Source organism: Pomacea canaliculata, linkage group LG7, assembly GCF_003073045.1.
Source record: "Pomacea canaliculata isolate SZHN2017 linkage group LG7, ASM307304v1, whole genome shotgun sequence".
In the NCBI taxonomy this organism is placed as follows: Eukaryota; Metazoa; Mollusca; class Gastropoda; order Architaenioglossa; family Ampullariidae; genus Pomacea; species Pomacea canaliculata.
Window position 1 is genome coordinate 30,761,961 of NC_037596.1, and position 19,138 is coordinate 30,781,098.

The 19,138-nt window shown below is 35.6% G+C and overlaps 3 protein-coding genes across 3 annotated transcripts; 2 read left to right on the forward strand and 1 right to left on the reverse strand.

The window, feature by feature from the left end:
- Nucleotides 1-2,093: 2,093 nt before the first annotated feature.
- On the reverse strand, nt 2,094-6,486 carry LOC112569207. Its single transcript, XM_025246935.1, has 5 exons — nt 6,192-6,486; nt 4,189-4,713; nt 3,568-3,595; nt 3,318-3,355; nt 2,094-2,465 (listed from the first exon to the last, which is right to left on the reverse strand). The coding sequence occupies exons 1-4, from the start codon at nt 6,262-6,264 to the stop codon at nt 3,346-3,348; spliced, it is 636 nt and encodes a 211-aa protein (XP_025102720.1). The 5' UTR covers nt 6,265-6,486; the 3' UTR covers nt 2,094-2,465; nt 3,318-3,345.
- Nucleotides 6,487-8,374: 1,888 nt separating this feature from the next.
- LOC112567624 lies at nt 8,375-11,027 on the forward strand. The gene is made up of 5 exons (XM_025244317.1): nt 8,375-8,522; nt 9,187-9,317; nt 9,557-9,737; nt 9,900-10,145; nt 10,699-11,027. The coding sequence occupies exons 1-5, from the start codon at nt 8,375-8,377 to the stop codon at nt 11,025-11,027; spliced, it is 1,035 nt and encodes a 344-aa protein (XP_025100102.1).
- A 718-nt stretch (nt 11,028-11,745) lies between these two features.
- Nucleotides 11,746-16,246, forward strand: LOC112567625. Its single transcript, XM_025244318.1, has 7 exons — nt 11,746-12,104; nt 12,946-13,062; nt 13,336-13,360; nt 13,869-13,897; nt 14,157-14,381; nt 15,101-15,171; nt 15,630-16,246. Exons 1-7 carry the CDS (start codon nt 11,819-11,821, stop codon nt 15,786-15,788), a joined length of 912 nt encoding a protein of 303 aa, XP_025100103.1. The 5' UTR covers nt 11,746-11,818; the 3' UTR covers nt 15,789-16,246.
- Nucleotides 16,247-19,138: the final 2,892 nt, after the last annotated feature.

Consider the following 19,138-nt stretch of genomic DNA (forward strand, 5'->3'; position numbering starts at 1 on the left):
ATGAAATAAAATACCGGGTATAACTTTACAGTTCACTATACGTCGCACTTGTTGTAGTAACTGGTGCTCTGGTCTCACTCACCTTTACTCTTTCTTTGTATCTTTTCCTCTCAGTGGCTTTCATTACGCACATCTGTGTGTTTGTGTGAGAGAGAATGTTGGTTGAGAAAATTATCATACAATTAAAACAGAGATTTGAGTATAGAGACCGGCTTTAAAGAAGTTCAGTGATAGCTGGTGCCACTGCTGCCTACCCACAAAAGACAATATCTCAATGTGTCATTTGAAAGCGTGATAATACCGCACTAAACGTGTTATTCCTCATGGTGCCTACTTCGTACAATCCACCTTATGCAGGCTTTAAGCTAAGGTCTGCTTACTCTAAAACAAATTCAGTGTATTGAAGACTTGGGTGTTGGCCCACACGTATAATAGCTACAACACCACAAGGAAAAAAATATATTAATCAAGAACGCTGACAAAAGTTGCAAACGAAAAAAATTCTCAGATAGTCAAAGAAACTACCCTTTGACAAAGAAAGAGAAATTATGAATCCTGAATTCACGAGCTATAATATGTCAGAGATGGAAAGAAATATGTTTGACAACGAAAAGGGAACAGCAGTGAGGCACACCATGATAATGAAACATGTTTCTACATGAAGGAAAAAAAAATCATCATGTTGAAATGGGTCGACAGGCTCGTCTACCGCCTCTTGGCTGCAAATAGCCTTGTGTGTGTGTAGCTGCTATTTTGCCCAGCTGAGGTGATACAAACCAAAAACACCACAAGGAAAAAAATGCCTTTATTTTTCCGTATTTTGCGTCCGTCTGAAGCGGGCTGTCAATCGACTGACAAAATGTATAGTGTGTGATTATAACTAGCTCATATGTTTCTTACACTTTGTTATGTATCATCAGCAAATGAAAACTTCAGATTTTTTTATTGACAGCATGCAGGTATTTGTCACAAACTTTCTCTACACGAAGTAGTACCAAACGTACAGGTAAGATATTCTAATGTAAGCTATACCCATACTGTCTTACGCGTAACACACAAATAAAGAGATTTGTCACAGGGTTCTTGATAAAATGTGAAGTGGTTTGCTCACCTGTTAACCCATCGGGATCAAAAAATTACCCCCAGGTACAGAGGTTAGCTACAAATAATTGTTGTGGCTGGCTTTCCCTAATGAATAAGCGTTTACAACCAACTTGCTTTGTTCTTCCAGGAAGGGGAGCAGTAGAGGCAATGCTCTCTATCCACAAACGGAAATGTGTCCAATGAAAGTTTGATATTGCAAAAAATAGTAAAATACTGCATTATACGCTTAATTCTTCAGGAGGTCTCCTAACAATTCACCCACCGTTGTAGGGTTTAAGGTAAGGGCCAGTAAACGTAAAGAGGTGTTAGGACAGGCGGTGCATCAATAATAACACCACCACCACCACCCAGCAACAAAAGGAAGGAAAAACAACAATGTTGTCAAAGAGTTTAAAAGCAACAAAGTTGTAAAGACAGCTAAGGAAATCACCTCATGAGAAAGAAATACACACCATACTTGATAAGTGAACAATGAACTCACAAGATACAATGCAAGAGAGGTACACGATCAGCCCCAGCGAGGGAAAAAAACGTTTCTGAGAACTAAACTGGAATAGAAAAGAAGCATGACAGCAAACAACACATGCGTCTACAGGGAAAAATAATAAACATCACGATGTTGACATTGCTCGACTTGGCTTGTCTGCCAACTACTAGCTGCCAATAATTGTAACCTTGAGTGTGCACACCTGTTGGTTGACCCAGTTGACGCATGAAAGGACAATACTGAAGGGGAAGCCCCCGTTTTCCCCACACTTCGCCCCCATCCCATGCAAATAATCTACTCACTGGAGAGTGCCTAGGACATGTTTGTGAGTCAGCCTCAACAACAGACGACTGGCGTATAATCCGAATAACACTCTGTAGCTCTGATTGGTGTTGACTACCGGCAATGGGAATGATGCACTAATGTGACGTAGTCACTGTTAGTGTCACGTAGTACACTGTTACGGCGTTCGTTGATCGCAGGTGCGAATCACGTTTTTCTGCTATTGGATAATTAATAAACGGATGGGTTTTAAAGGCGGAAATCTACAGGTTAGGTTTATATCCCTTATACCTACCGATATCTGCAAAGAACGTAAACCATTCAGGTTGGTCTTTAAAACAGTTCATAACATCTTGGCCTTCTTCAGCGTTTTTCATTGGTTTATTGAAATGAAATTAGTTCTAAAACTATTTCACAGCTTCTGGAGACTAACTACTAAATAATTTATTAGGATAAAGGATTATGTAGTCTGTTAACTTGTTGCCTTGACTTATTCCCAGGTTTGTTCTCATGGTTTGCTGAGGCCTTCCTTTTTATTTGTTTAACTGGTGTATGATGATGTCGTCCATTTCCACTTGACACTGAAGTGCCTCTGTAATAGTCCATAGTAGAATCTTATTAGAAAACAAAATCGCTAGGTTTTCCCCCAATACTCCTTATGCATTTACTATATTGTTATTTTGTAAGAAAACGCAATATTTTAGGGCAAAAAAAAAAAAATTAAGTAATTCATATGCAAATGATCTTTGATAAAATTACACGTAACAAGCTCACAAACAGGAAAAAAAGATTCATCTTCTGCCGCTTAGTTCCCGTCAGAGAATGTACTATGGTACGTTCTATAAACAAGGCTCGTTCAAAACGTTATAATACTTACCACGAAAGAAGAGCCAAAGTCGAACTTTTTTGTTGTGGTAACACACTACCACTTCTTATAAAACTAGAAAAAAAACTATTACAGATTTCTGTTTTAATTTGTGTGGGTGATTTTTTTTATGGTCCAAGACACCACCTTCTTCCTTGATGAGATTGCAATGCTTGAGCATCTTTGGTCAAAGTGTCAAGGGGGACTATATAGAGAATGTGAAAAACTGTTTTGTTTCAGCAGCTCCTTCTGGGGGAGGCTTAGAACATTTTGAACGACTCTTGTATTCATCCAGAACCAATGGATGTTAGAAAATACATTTTTGCTTTATGAAAATGTTCTTTGACAAACAGCTACTTTTGTTTGTAGCAGTTGTTCCACATTAAATATTAAGTCCTTAGAGTAATTAGATGACTGTAACATACTAATACCTGACGTAGAACATTCTGAAAACCCAAAAAGTAAACAATATCAGAAGAAAGAAGAAAGAAGAAAGATCTAGTGAATAAGCTGGCGAACATTTCTTGCTAGATACTTTACATCGTATTCTGTTTGAGTTTATTTTTGTTTAGCACTTACGTTGAGATATTTCTTGATCCTTTGTTCTTTAAGGGCAACTGAAAGAAAAGAGAAAAGAGAAACACAAATTTCTACATTAATTATAAATTACTACATTAATTATTAAAACATTGCTGTGTTCTGCGTTTGACTAAACACTGCTCTTTATACCATAAAATGAGTTTGCCCACTTGGGAACGTCTTTTTATTTCAATGAAGATTAATTTATTTATGCATTGATTTTCACATTAAAGAAAAAATATTATATTACCTTATCTTTCCCATCTTGCACAGTACTCCTGAAATTTATTAAATTTGCGTTTTTATTTTAAACACAATATGCAGAATGATATTTATTATTCTTAAATTAAGAAACAGAAATGTCTCTATCTAATAAATAAAATAAATATAATGCCTGCTACTGTTATTAGTATTACTACTCTTATCAAGATGCAACTATCTTGTCCACCTGATGTTTCATGTTGTCCTCATATGCCTTCTTATGTGGTCTAGTATTGGGCTTTGATGCAGTTCTCCAGAGCTCCTTTCATCCCTTTTCTAATCTCACAATTCGCTTTTTTTGTTTTTAAAGCTGATTTCTTTAAGGCTTCCTGGGTTAAGACAGTAACTATAATGTATACTAAACTATATTAAACGAGAACTAAATTTCTGTAATTACAGATGTTATGACTAATGAATGATACTTTGTGTACCTAAACCTATCTAGATAGTAACAGCTGCTGAATAGCATGTCATACCGAACAAAAGCCAACTAAATCGAGATCATTTGTATATATTGTGTCTCCACTTTGTATGTAGACACACCAAAACCGTGATCATGTTTAGCATTACATGACAAATCAGTATGTAATCAATTACTTTTATCACGTACCCAATATAATTAGAATTATAATAATGGCACAGAGAATGGCAACAACTATTCCAATTATGCAGGGTATGGTGCAGTCAGGTTTGTCATCATCAGCAGGTAAACTATTGGTAGTAAACAAGATGGGACTTGTTGTTGGGACTGATATGAATGTCATTGACTGACAGCCCACAGTTGTATTTGTGGAAAGGGGGGGCTCACAGCCAATAGTGCATGAGATGGAGCTCCCTTTCTGGGTAATTTCATTTGCTGTAAACTGAGCCTGGTATTTGGCTGAGTTGTTAACATTGTTCGCACAACCACAGTCTACATTAGGGTTCGTGCATGTTCCTGGATAGGTTGTTTGGCACAGTATTGTCGGCACTCCATCTGGACTTGTTAACTGGATTAGTAGCAGCGACGGTGTTCCAAGACATGAAGCACTTGCAACAGCTGTTGTATTAATTTCACAAAATACTTTGCTTGTAGCGCCGTCAGTGTAGGTAGAGTTTTCACATATCGTTGTAATGTCAGCTGCTCCTAGAGTTCCTGAAAGCAAACAGTGACTTTGACGATATGGATAATAAATATAACATAGCAAGCAGCTTAAGTCTCGTCGCAAACTGATTTTCTTTGTAAGTCAGAACTTACCTAAATACTGTCAGTAAATAACAAACTGTAACGCCCTTATACTATCCTAACACCTATCCTAACACGGCAATTATCAAAAAAAATAATAATTTCGTTTAATAATGAAATGAAACACGAAGTTGGCGTTACGAAGTTTACGAAGCAAAACCACTGAAGTGGAAACGAGGTTTCATACAGTCAATGGCAGATGTGTCGTAACCACGAAACATCCTAACTCTGGATTGACTTAACCCGAGGACTGCCTGCAATTTAATATTTTGCTATGGGACATATATGTTCATATGGGCCATGAAAGAAACAACTTTTATGTTTTGCTTTTATCCTTCAAGTTTTAAAAATAGATACAGCAATGACCGAAATGACACCTAAGGGCTTTCAGATATTTAAAACATCCGGTGATTTTTCTGGCTTGATAGTTCTTGTTGATGAGCAAAGTACATGTTGCAGAAGAGAATTCCTTTCCAAACTGATGCGCCAGAAATCCGTGCATTCTTGGGAATTAATGTTGTAATGGGATATCATGTGGTTCCATCCTTGAGGGATTACTAGTCCACTGAACCTGATCTCCAGGTGTCATATGCTGCTAATGTGATTCTCAGAATCGCTTTAAAGTAGTTTTAAGTAATGCCTTTCCCTTTACAAACAATGAAGATAGGCTTCCGAGGACAGATTCCTTATGTCGATGCTTTCAAAATGTACGAAACCCAAACAAATAACAATCAATTGATTAACACTTGATAAAATTCACGGGGTACAACAAAATGAAGCAATAAATTAAAAAAAAAAATCAATATGTGATACAGGCCTGATTCAAAGACCAGTTACCTGTAACCATTCTACTTGTACACAGGGAAGAAAACTGAAACTGAATATGGGCTACAAAAGGGAGTGAATGTTATGCTGAATAAACCACTTGAGCATCAGTGTTGTGAGGTTTGCATTTAAAATCTCAAGAAAGACAATAATATGAAACACGGAGAAAGCCCCATATTGTCACCAAATAATGTTACCTGTGTCAAGTGAATGGATAACAGATCTGTTGTGCCTGGTCCTGAAATTGTCGTTGCCTACAACAAATTTATGGGCAGCATCGATCTCATGTCGAAGGTGAAGCACTACTTTCAAATATTTTTCGATTTGTTGGACAAAGTGGTGAACGATGTTTATTATAATTATTTGTACGTAGATGAATCAGGAATTCGATCCTGAGTAAAAGGGGATACCACAGCTTGACTACAGACAAATGATATCATTGGAATTTACACAAAAAGGAAAAGAAGTATTCCATCAGGACCTGTTCAAAGCAAAACATGGGGGGATCAAGAAATACGGCTGAGGTATACGGTAGGTAGGTAGGAGAGATTACAAAGTCTTACCTGTTGGATTCCTCAGCAGTAAAAGTAAGAGAAGGCAGCTGTTGAGTAGGTTTGTGATTTTCGTTTTCGTCATTTGTGTACAGCTTCTAAATGTTGAAGAACTACTAGCACTCCATGCTACGGTGTAAAGGAGCTCCTTCCTACATCAGGTAGGTATATTCAGGTGCACACGTTAAACAACTGTGTTACACAAATACCAGGTACAAAGCTGTCTTTATATTTTGTTCACTAATAAAACGTGTGTAGCAGATAAATAGGACAAAACATTTTCTCAGAAAGAACACCACTGCGATGAATGTGTGTAAAAATAGCTCGACAATATGGCGGAATGGAGAGAAGCGGATATACCCATTAACCTAAAAAAGGTTCGATACATATCGAGGTAGTAGGTTGGGTTTTTTTTTAAACAAAAATTCTTTTAGCTAGCAGTCAAATAAAATGCCTCATTTCACTTTTCTAAAAATGTCATATTCCATTTTCATGTCTTTAACGAGATATTGCATATACTGCCAGCAAGTAAAAGGTTTACATTGAAAAGTTTTATGTTTAGACATATTTAATGAAAAAGAAATTAAACCACAGCAAGCTTAATCATTATAGTTTGTGACCTATATTGCTATAGTAAAGCTCCTTCTTCTCTTCTGTGAACACCAGTAATTGCTTTTTTTGTAATTTGTTTTCCATTTTATGTCTTAGGAATGGCATGGACTCCATTTTACACGGAGGTGTGGTGTACCTGGATTGTCTCGTGCATAATTTTTTCCAGGTAGATGTTCAACAGCATTAATGAGAATGGGCATCTTTGGCGCTCAGTCATCATCATTATCATCATCATCATCATCTGAAAGACTTTTCCTCTTGTATCAAAATTCTGGAGCCTTCGTACATAGACAACATTAGTACCTGTAACTCAATGCGGTAAAAAAAATTGCACCTTCAATCTCCCCCATGCCAGTTAGTGCAGTTCAGTTTTCTTTGATTTATCTAATATAATGCCGAACAAAGGAATTGAGAGTTCTACTATAAAGGATACCAATGCGATTATTATCATTTTCAGCTGTATAGATGGATCGTAAAATTCCAATTTTTCTTTTGCATCTCACTGGTTCTACACGTTTGTGAGCATGTTTGTTAGTATAAAGGGCTATGAAATATCGTTATAGTCTGATTCTGTCAGCTCTACGTCACCATTATGTTTAGAAATCAGCATGGTGAAACTCACGGAATTATGTTTTGTGATGTTCTTGATGAGCATTTGTGGTAACTTTTAACTGTTTTTTCTTCGTTTTGTAGGTGGCTATAACGCGTAGATTTTCTTTGTTATTCTTAATACAAAAATGGTGTTTGTATAAATCGGTTAATCGAAACACAACGTTTCCAGAAAATGTGCTTTGGACCTGAAAAGGTTTTGTTTGTCATGCTCACTGTTTCTGCCTAAACACTTTTTTTTACTAGTTGTTAACTAAATATGTGATAATGCTTTTTCATTGCAAGTTTTTTTTTTCCATCCTTTTTAGTTGGTTTTTTTCTGTTTAGCAGATGAGGTTCATAATCTTAGCTATTCCTTCATCCTCTATGCACAAGGCTAGCTTGTGTTGAAACTAAATCGACACTCAAATTCAAAACATGTAGGATTTTGCTACAAAACCTTTATCTATGAAGTAGGCGCAGAAACATTCTACTCGGACATTTATAAACGTTGATGCTTCCAAGTTTTTCCCACCTTTTCTGGAAATACTGGATTCTGGAGTCTTCTCTCCTATCATACCTGACATTAATCTGTACATTTTTGTTTGCTCGTGCATGTGTAAGCCAGCTTTCCTATCAGAATTACATTGTCCCATATAACATGGGAATCATAATCTTAATTACTACGTGGAAATTTGAAATTTTCACTTTGTGCTTACGTGCGCGCTCATACAGACATGTATAAGTGTGTCAATAACTAAACGTATCTCTTACATTTATTTTTCTGTTTAGAATCCACACTGAATCTGTGTGAATCACCGAAAGGATACCTGGAGGTGGAGGAAGGAAAACAGAATAACACGTTTATTTGTTCAGGGTTAACAGTAAACACGACCGTTTCTTGGTTCCGGGATGATAACAGGCCAATAGGCACGTGTAATGCTACTCAGATCAGTCAACCATGCTCAGGCGTGGTGTTCGCAACAATATTCAACATGAGCAGAACTGTTAATACCTCTACCATTACTGTCAATGAAATGGCAACCCCCCAGAAAGATGTTTTCAAGAATGGCTCTCTATTATGTCAGACCTCTACAGTTGGTACAAAACTTGAGGAAACACGATGTCAGTTTGATTTAATCAGTAAGTGACTTTGATTGAGACCTTTTATAATCTCATCAGTGAAAGGTTATTAAAAATCATTAAATAAACAGTTAACCTTCTGTAAATAAACGCATAAATAGGATTGTTTTTTACGAAGTACGAAGTGGTTGTGATGGGAAAGATATTCAAGCCGAATAGACTTGATCAAATATTTTGAGCACGAATGACTGTAAAATAACTATGAACGCAAACTTTTAAAATTTTAAAACTTTTTATCAATATTAACTTCTAACAATAGATTAGAATACAGTTATTTTCTTACTATATAAACACCAATATTTCTAATATTAAGATATTGATTGAGATTCGCATAAGAAACATGAATGAATGGAGTATAGAAATCATTTATTTTAAGTTTTTCAAGGAACGTTATTCTTTAGTTGCAATATTTACTGTTTTAAATGGTGAAATTGTATTTGAAAAATATAAAAGATAATACTTCACACTCTGCGTCTTTTAGCGCGTCTCTAGGTCACTCCCTGCCTTTCTACCTCTTTTTTTCACTACTTCCTTCTTTCTATTCCCTCGTGAATGTTTCCACACCAAGCTGTTTGATAGTTTTTGAATCGATTCGAGAGATGAAGAAAGTCAGATCAGTAAACACAAAAAATGAAGGTGTAAAATGTGTTTCTGTGACTTTTAGTTCCAGCTACAGGTGTTGTATGTAGTGGCGAGTATAACAGCAGCCTGTGGGCTCTGACAGGACAGTGTGATGTCGCACGTGCAAACTCCTCGCGGGGCAGGTACTACTGTCTGGTATACCAAATCAATCAGGTGAGGAAACTATGTATTGATATATAAACTGCACACCCACTAACATTTATTAATCTAAGTTCACAGTTGTCTGTAAAAATTGTCTTTTTTTAAAGAATCTCCTCTATCCACACGTCTTATCGCTTTTTCATAATTTAATACAAATTCTCTTGATGAAGAGACCAAATGGGCTTGATTAGTCTGACCAATAAGTCATTTTCTTATATATATATGTGTGTGTGTGTGTTTTGTATTTGCAGAAATCTCCTTCTGTTCAGAGTTTAGTGGGCAATTTTACTATGTCCAGACCTGACACTTATGTGAATGGCACATGTAAAATAAATAGCCCTCTACCTCCAGAAGGAAATTACAGCTACAACATCATAATTACACCTGGTCAAGCACAAGTGCTTCTTTCATTTACTGAAAGTAGTGAAATTCGTAAGTTTTCATTATTTTTATTTCAGTTTTAGTGACACTAATACGACTAATACTAACACCACTACTGCTAGTAAAAAGACATGATGATACAGTTTGTACTCGGTGTAAAAACTAACCCGAGGAAGCCATGGATATATTAATTGTGCATTTTCCCACTTTCAGGACCTCCTTCTCAGCCTCCTAGTCACAACTGTCCGCTGTATGTTGAGGAAAACGACGATGTGAAGTGTAGTTGCTACACCACAGACCTCGGCAAGCCGTCTGGTCTTGTGATGTGGACAGAAACTGGATCATCGGTGCTGAGGCTTGAGAAAGTCAACAGGACACAACATGAAAATACTTACACGTGTAGCCTGATGTGGAACAACACAGATGTACTTAGAGTTAACTACACATTACAAGTAAACTGTAAGTATGTTGTGTTAGCAAGTGTTGCTCATCAGCTTTCGCTCTCCATTTGTGTTCATCTGTATAAAAATGCCCCAATACTTAAAACTTTAGCAATGCTTATCAGTTTTACACACTGACAGACACAGTATAAACGCAAGAGTACTACACCTGACTCTTTTTTATGATACTTTTTTATTTGTGTTTATTTCGTTGTGCTTCTTTAGTTTTCTTCTGTCCTTTATTGGTGTTTCCTATATTTTAAGTCCCTTCTTGATAGCTTTACAGAACTGTTTGAAAATTTTTAGTTGAATAACGCAAAAGGACATTGTCGCATAATATCCTAGCTTGCTTTTACTAAAAAATTATGTCGGCTTAGTTTATTGCTAGCTACGCGTTTTGAATACTAAAAGACATCTACTGTTTTCGTACAAAACTAATTTCTTCAAGTCTAGTTCCTTATTTCGCGTCTTTTATCTTTAAATACCACAGATTCAATGACCCATAAATCACTGTCGTCCGTTAAATAGTGAGTAGAATATTCATGATTATTGCATGTGTCATGTGTTGACAGACTCATCACGTGTGCTGACTTTCAAAATAAACAACATGGACATCGACACTGTGAATGTTAGTGAAAACACAGACTTGACAGTTGTTTGTAAAGCTGATGGCAGACCCACACCCAGTCTAAGTCTCTTCAAGAACATCGACAACCAAAAGTTTAAACTAGCAGTTGTTAATGATTCTGATGAACTAACACATACCATGACTGCTGTGACATGCCAAGATGCAGGCAACTACGTTTGTCAATCAGAAAACATCATTTGTGTGGATGCAAAATCGATCCAGGTGTTTGTTTTCTGTGAGTATTTTGATTTGGGAGTTATGATTAAGATTTAAATTTTATGACTAGTATTATAATTAGTCACATTACCTCGTAATTAGCACTTTTTTCTTGTACTTTTATCATAAACTGTCTACACAGCCCTCGTTATTGATTACAGGAATTAATAATGTTACTATAGTAGTAAAGATTGAATTATGTTACTTGGCAAATCATTGCAGTATGGGATATTTGTGTAGAACTAGAAAGCAATTATAGCAGTTTTAGTTTAAATACAACTATTGCAGAAGAATAAACTGTTTATTAAAGCAATAAATAATTCATCAATACCAAACTAGTTTTAACAGTCCATAAAAATGTAAAATAATCTGCGAATGTATTATAATCTTTAAATGTGTCAAAATTAAATAAACCTATGTATCGTCTAATTATTGAAGAGAAATCTGATTATCCATGCTTTACAATTCTTTGATGGGATAATTAGCCTGTATTCTGTATAATGTCTTATGTTTAAGAATATTGGAATTGTAAACTTTCTGCTACAGTACACTATAGTTTTATTTCGCAACTTTATGACAGCTATATTCAGTAGTAATTTAAATATCTCTGTTCACGCATGACTGATGTTTTTCATTTTTTTCATTTTTTGACAAAATGTTTACGCTTTTGTTCAAACATTTTCTAACAGTCTCCTAATCAATATCAGGGGTTTTACTGAGGATTTAGCAGTTGTTGTTGTTGTTGTTGTTGTTGTTGTTGTTGTTGTTGTTGTTTTCTAGGCCCTCCAAGAAGACTAACAAACGAATCATATTCAACAACACTTGATGGTGACGAAGCAAGTTTTGAAATGATCGCTTATCCAGATCCTGATTCACTCATCATTATTTCCAATGGATCTTCACTCAACGACACCAATACCACAAAGCTGGAGACTAACATTTCTGCTGAGTATCAATGCACTCGCGACAGTTTGCTTTTGTACAGGACTACCTGTCATGTTATTTTCAGAAGTAAAACAGTTTACAGTGCTGGTTTGTACACCGCCATTTTCAGCAATGTCTTTGGAAATGTTTCTTTTACCTTCGAGGTCAAAGGAGAACTGCATCCAGCAACAAAATCAACAAAACCCTTAGGTAAGTCGTATTAAGTATTAACATGCACGAAACACAAAATGATCTTCCAAAGATCTTCCACCTTCCAAAGTCACTTCTAATGTGTGTAAATATTCGGTGGCAACATTAATTTGAATTAACATTAAATAACGTCTGCCTTAACTAACGATAAACACAATCACTGTTTACTCAAATGGTGTTTGTAGATGAGAGATTGCTAGATGCTGAACTCCACGTTGTCCATTAGACTGAAATAGAAATTCCTAAAATTCCTCGTTTTAGAGAGATTCAGCGACAATTCAACCGACCGCTTACTAATATTTATATGTATATGTCTTTATATCAACATAAAACTATTCACAACTTCGATTTTATTTTCCCGTTCCGTGTTTCTTTTTGGTTTTTGTTGCTAGTTAGTGTGATTTCGTTAAAAAAATTGTTTAATTCAATTTTCTTTAAAACACGAGGGATAGCAAGCACTTTTCCATGAATATTTGTTACTATGTCTACAAATAATTAGTGCAAAAAATTTTAGAGAGAAAACACACACACACACACATATATATATATACAAGCGCGTAGGCATTCGTGTGCGTGCATAGTTGTGAATGCAGGCTTACAAGTAAAGTTGTCAGAAATGACATCTTTGTACGTTAGTACTAACACATAAGTTGATAAATGAGAACAAATGTAATATACGACAGCCTGCGATACTGTTGATAACTGATTACAAGCCTGCATCTTTTCTGCGCTTATATCGTTACAGTCGTATGGATGTATACAAGTCACATTGAAATACATATCTTTGCAACATAAAGTGTGACATGTCCCTTAACGCGATTTTTTATTTTTCTGTTCACAGGAGCCCCACAAATAACAGAAGAGAATATAACAGTACCTGTCGTGGGAGGGGTTATTGGTGGAGTCTGTTTTGTCGTGTTGGTTGTCGCTATCATCATCTTAGTTGTCAGACGGAAAGGTAAATGAACTTTTTGATTCCTTTATAAAGGCTAAGGTAGGTATGTGGGAAGACATTATTGAAGCAAATAAATTTGCGAAATTTCATCTTATGAAGAAAGATCATATATATTTAATTTCAGCTCAATTCATATTACAAGTATAAAGTAGGCAGAATTAGCAAACACCTACTATGTTAAATTACTCTAAAGAAAGGCCATCAAAACGTTTGTGCCAGATGTGCAAGCAATAGGATCTTCATTTACTTTTGAGTTTTACCTTGTTCTATCTGCAGGTACTAATAAAAAGGAAACCCCACAGTAAGTATAAACGTTCATGAAGATGAAAAAATGATAAATACAAATGGTGGGATTATAAACATACATTTCGCCAGGTAAAGGACACGATTTTTCAAGATAATTGATTCTTTGAACTTCTCATGGGTACTGATATATATATATACACACACTGACATATTCTTATATGATACACAGCCTCTCTCACTCATTTTCACACACACACAGACTCACACTTTGCTAAGTCTTCCAGGTCACCATCGTAATAACACAACGGCTTGATCTAGTAAGGGTCTTTTTATTTCTTGATGTTAATACAGAATGAAACTTACAGAAACTAGGATTTGAATATAGCAAATCAATAACTTGTTGCCACATTGGTCAGCGATATTTTTACAGATAAATAAATAATGATATTTATCCCCTGTATACTTAGTATCAAATATATATACAACCATAACGTTTACTTGAGAGGCCCGAGAGCCATCTTTGACCAATTTTTGTCAAGAATTGGCTTTATAATATTTTGCAGGTTGACTGAAGCTATAGAAGAAGAACAAAGTTAGTTTCTTGCTTTTCTGGTTCAACTGGTTATTCATTTTCAAGTGCCGTTTTCAAAAGCTTTCAGTTTTTAGTTTTTATTTTCATCACTTTTCAAATTCAAATAGCAATGATTGATCGGAAATATAACGATAAACAGTAATAATGAACTTGACTCAATATTACTGAAAATTAATAAAATATACTTGAATAAGCCGTTTTGTCAAAGTCTATAATAGTTTGAATTTTGCAGTTTGTATTAACTACGTTTACTTTTAAGATGAAGAAACAGAGACAGATGTTGACAAGAGTCACTCACAGTCAACAACAACAATAGACTCGACCGCACACGACGTGTACAGTGCTGTAGTCAAGAAAGGAGTAAAACCAACAGCTACAGACTCCACAGACTCGGCAGTTTCACCAACAAATAAAGATGTAAAAAGTAATAAAGAAAAAGAGAAATCGAAGAAAACAGCTGGAAAGGGCAAAAAGAAGGAAAAAGGTATCTATGACATGGATTTCAATCTATTACATTACACAGGAGTAATTTTGTAGGATCGTATGAACATGCGCCACAAGACAATGTGTTATGCCAGCCTTCGTTTCCCTGTTACAATATTTTATCCTTTCGAGATTGAAGTTCAAGCATCTTCATTCATCCTCCCCTGGAACACACGTGACTCAGACCGCCGTGCCATGGAGCTTTGGCTGTGTGGTGGGAGTGTCCCCTGGTCCCAGTCCTTCGCCGCGGGACACCGTCGTTAAACATTCACCATCACCATCATCCATATTGGTTTATAAAGCAACAAATGTGTTCACCGTTAGTCGGCACTTTAGTAGTGAAAAGGGCAAAGTAGTGTAGCTCGAGCGTGGGCACCCATCTATGTCCACGCAAGCCCCGCACCAAAACATTACACAATGCAAAAGTTCTAAAAACATGGTCATGTATTTTTCTCACAAAGGCAAAGGAAACCTAATCACTGCAAAAAGTAGTTGTATAAGAAGAGGGAAGGGAACAGATTAAATATTAGAATAAAAAGGATATAAAGCATGCAACATTTTGTGTGTGTTGTCGCTCTCATGTTTTGGGACAAGTTTTTTTTTTTTAAATTAGTAGCAGAGATCACATGGTGTGTTGCTGTGACTTATAACTATGTCAAGTTCTCACTAGGCTTACTTTGACCATTTATTACTTATAAGTCAGATTTATAACTGTTTCAGAGACCTTTTCAAAGTCTCCAAAGGGAGCGTCCGAGTATGAAATCTTTGGTTTTGATGAAACACAAGGACAGGTTGGTACAGTGCGAGGAAGAAGTTTTAGATAGATAGGTCAATGCAAGTGGGTCGGCGAACGTTTTTTATTTCTAACCGTAAAGTTTAAAAATAGAATTTTAATGTAACTTCAGGCTGTATCTGTTATGCTAAACAGAGTCATTAAACGAAACAAATGAGGTAAATGTATTATTAGACCAATCTGCAGTAAAATTAAAAATTTAACTGACTGGCATATTTAAAGATTTTTTGAAGTAAAATAAATTAAGTGATGCACAATTGCATTTAGTTTAAAAAACTGTGGAAAAGAGTTTTCTAAAATCTGTTTTATTAGAAGAAGTAAAAATAAACTAAAAACCTGCCAAAAATAAATTCTGGTTTTCCCATTTCTCACTACTTCACAGTAACTGTATTGTAGTGAACCCATGTTAAAACAGTTTAGTAAAATTAACAGAGTTTAAAAATTCTCTGTTTGCAGAAAATGAAAGGAGCAAAAGAAACCAAGCGTCGAAAAGAACAAAATCTCAACTACACCATTGTGGTGTTTGATGACACTTTGAACACACCCACACCAACCCCAACATCTGACAGAACAGTGTATGCTGAAATAGTTGGGGGAAAGGTGGCTAAATTTTAAACGAAAGTTTATGTGATAAGAATGAACTCCAAAATGATTGTTCTTTCTTTGACTGAACTGCATTATAAATTTCTTTTAACGTGCTTAGCATTTTTATAAATATTTGTTCTGGACATTAAAACATGTCTTACATCTACTTATATGTCACCTTGCTACATTCAAAACATTTTATTTTGAAGTTAAAAATAATGTAAAATAAGTTAAATAGTTCTCTAACTTAATTGATAAGTATACAAGTTTCAGGATGAGTATTGTATATACAAGTCAGCATGTTGCGTCTGACAAACGAATGTAAAAAAGATGTATGCTTTAGTTTTTTTGATTTAGTTCCTTCCATGAAACGCTTGCTTTAGAAGTTTGTTTTCGATTATTTTTAATTTAAAACCGGTTTACTAATTGACAAATAATTATTTTTGTAATTTTTTTTTGTAATTTTTACTATTTGAAATTGAAAAGAGAAAAAATTGCATTTAATAAAGCACTTTTGTTTCCGGAAAGAAAACTTTTTTTTTTTATTTTGGAGTTCTTAAAAGAGAGGGAGAGAGGAAGAATAGAAGAGAAAGAGAAATGAGGGAAGGATAAGAAAGATTTAGAGCTCGAGTTCAAAAATTTTATAACTCAGACCTGAACCCATGCTAAGAGGGAAGTCATGAGCAACACTCACCCTCTAAATCACTGCCTTAAAGAGACAACGAAATAAATTGAACTCGCTAATACTATCTTGTCAAGGAGCAAGGAACTTGACCATTATTCATTAGAATGTTAACACCAGTTGTTTTACCCCGTATTTACGGTTGCACACGAACGCAGCTACTTCAGTTTATTCTTTGTTCTTTACTATGCTCCAAAAAGAAAACATCTAATATACAGTTTAAGCTTCAGTTACTGTCAGACATAAAGGTAGAAAAACAAGAATGTGAAGGGCAATTACTACTCAGATATGGAGAACTTGTTTATAAATTTATCATCAGGATAGAGAGTGTCTTGCAAAGAGTGTTACTGGGAACAGTAACAAAGTTTATGGGCGTTCAGTTAGTTTAGCCAACTAGATGCCTTTCTAAAGCAAACATGCTTAAAAGAAGTACTCATTCTTGCAATTTCCAGTTTGTGTATAGTAAAATAACCATGATACTACATAGTGTTATTACTGCTGCTTCAAAAATATCATGCCCCATGTAACTATTTCGTTTTATTTTATATTTACTCTATAAAATGATGGATTAGCACACTCGTTTAATTAAGGTAGTGAAGTTTGCCCTCAAGATCAAGGAAAGTTACAAGTGTATAAAGTTTCGAATAATCTGCAAAAAACACGAGAGAAACTCGTCAAAAAGAGACAATCTACCAACGCAGCACATTTTCTTACATAAAATTTTGGTCCTCTTTTGAGTTGTGCAACTATAAACCAAAGTCCAGCCCCAGAGAGAAAAGCTGTCTACTGTTAGTAGTTTGCATGCTTTCCAAAAGAAAAGAGCGATCGTTATGTCTGCCTTTCTCAGAAATAAGCATTTTCAACCAACTGGCTTAGTTCCTACCAAGAAAGGAAGCAGGTAGAACTTCTCTCTACCCACAAATGTAAAATGTGTTCACTAACACCTGGTAAAGCGACAAAGAACTGCATTGTACGCTTGATTCTTCAGGGGTCTCCTTTGCACATTTCATCGCCATGCAAGGCTCAGGGCTGGTAAACAAAAGAAGACGGAGGTGTTGACCCACTACAATAATCACAACACCACCCAGCAACAAAAGAAAGGAAAGTCAATGCTGTTGTCAAAGGGTTCAAAAAACAAAATTATAAAGACGGCTAAGGAAAATCCTCCCCTGAACAACACACAATACTCCACCCGTAAACAATAAATTCACTGGATACAAAGAAGCTAGAGCTAGACGAAGTCAACCTGTAGGGAAGGAAAGAACTTCAATCTGCAGGAAAATAAAATTAAGGTTCCTGCTAACTAAACTGGAATAGAAAAGAAGCTTGATAGTCAACACCACATGAGTCTACAAGAAGAAAATAAACACCAGGATGTGGAGATTGTTCGACTTGGTTCGTCTACCAGCTACTAGCTGCCAATAATTGTAACCTGAGTGTGCACACCTGCTGGTTTTTTCAGGTAAGGCATGAAAGGACAATACTAAAGGGGAAGCCCCTGTTTTCCCCACACTTCGCCCCCATCCCATGCAAATAATCTACTCACTGGAGCGTGTCTAGGACATGTTTGTGAGTCAGCCTCAACAACAGCGTGTATTCTAGCAAACATACTTGTGTCATTGTTTTGGTGGGTTTGGTTGTTTTCTCCAAGGTCGGTTAATGCCTTTAGTGCTTTGGGAAGAGAAAACTTTTTCTCTCCCTTTCTCTTCAACATTCAAATCTTCTCAAGCAATCTTGTAAAGTCTTTCACTGACTTAAATGAATGCAAATTTACATAAAATAAATAAAAATAGCAGGCAGCAGAGATTTAGTTAGACATAACAGTTATTTAACATTTGCTGAATTTATAAACAGTTAACTATAAGGGAAAAAATTTTGCATTTTATGCATTGTCACATATGTTTGTGTGTGCTTGCGTGCCGCTGTATTTTAATGGGTAGAAATACAAAGAATTCTACTTCAATAATTCCCACAAACGGGTTGTTTTAAATACTCGTTTAATCACGAATGGTATGTTGTCAAGAAGCTATTAACTTTAAATAATAAACTTCAGAGATTGTCGAAAGCTCTACTGGCACCCATACAGCAACTCACAATGACAGGGTTATTACTAATATCAAGTAAACAGACTCCTATTGTTTGGACTTCCTTAACAGAGTAGTTGGAGCATGGTGAGCCTTTTGATTAAAAAAATCATTATCCTTGTTCTACAAATTCTTCTTTTTTGGTGGGGTTAGGGGGGAGCATACATCCTGTGAGATGGCTTTACACTGACACTGCCAGAAATTCGAGTTTCGTTATCAGGAAAATTAATTTGACTTCACAAAAACAACTTACTCAGATAAAGAAAAACTGACAGAAATCCGCTTGGCACCATTCTTTAACGAAATTACAAGCAAATGCTGTGCACCTGTTTATTTGTCATTTTGTAAATAAATGGTTTTATTTAATTTTAATGGCTACGATTATTTGTTTGATCGAAATTAATCTATGAATGAATATCCTGTTACTAACAACGGAATTATTTTATCACCTGATGTTTCGCTTTGAGTATGAAGTTGTGATGTCCTTTATATTCACGTTTAAAATGAGTTCAACTAAATTCGTCAGCAGTACCAAAGCTACTTCATACTCATATCTAGGAAACATAAAAAGTGGCAAGTATCTGTGTTGGCAGTTCACAACTATTTTTGCTTCA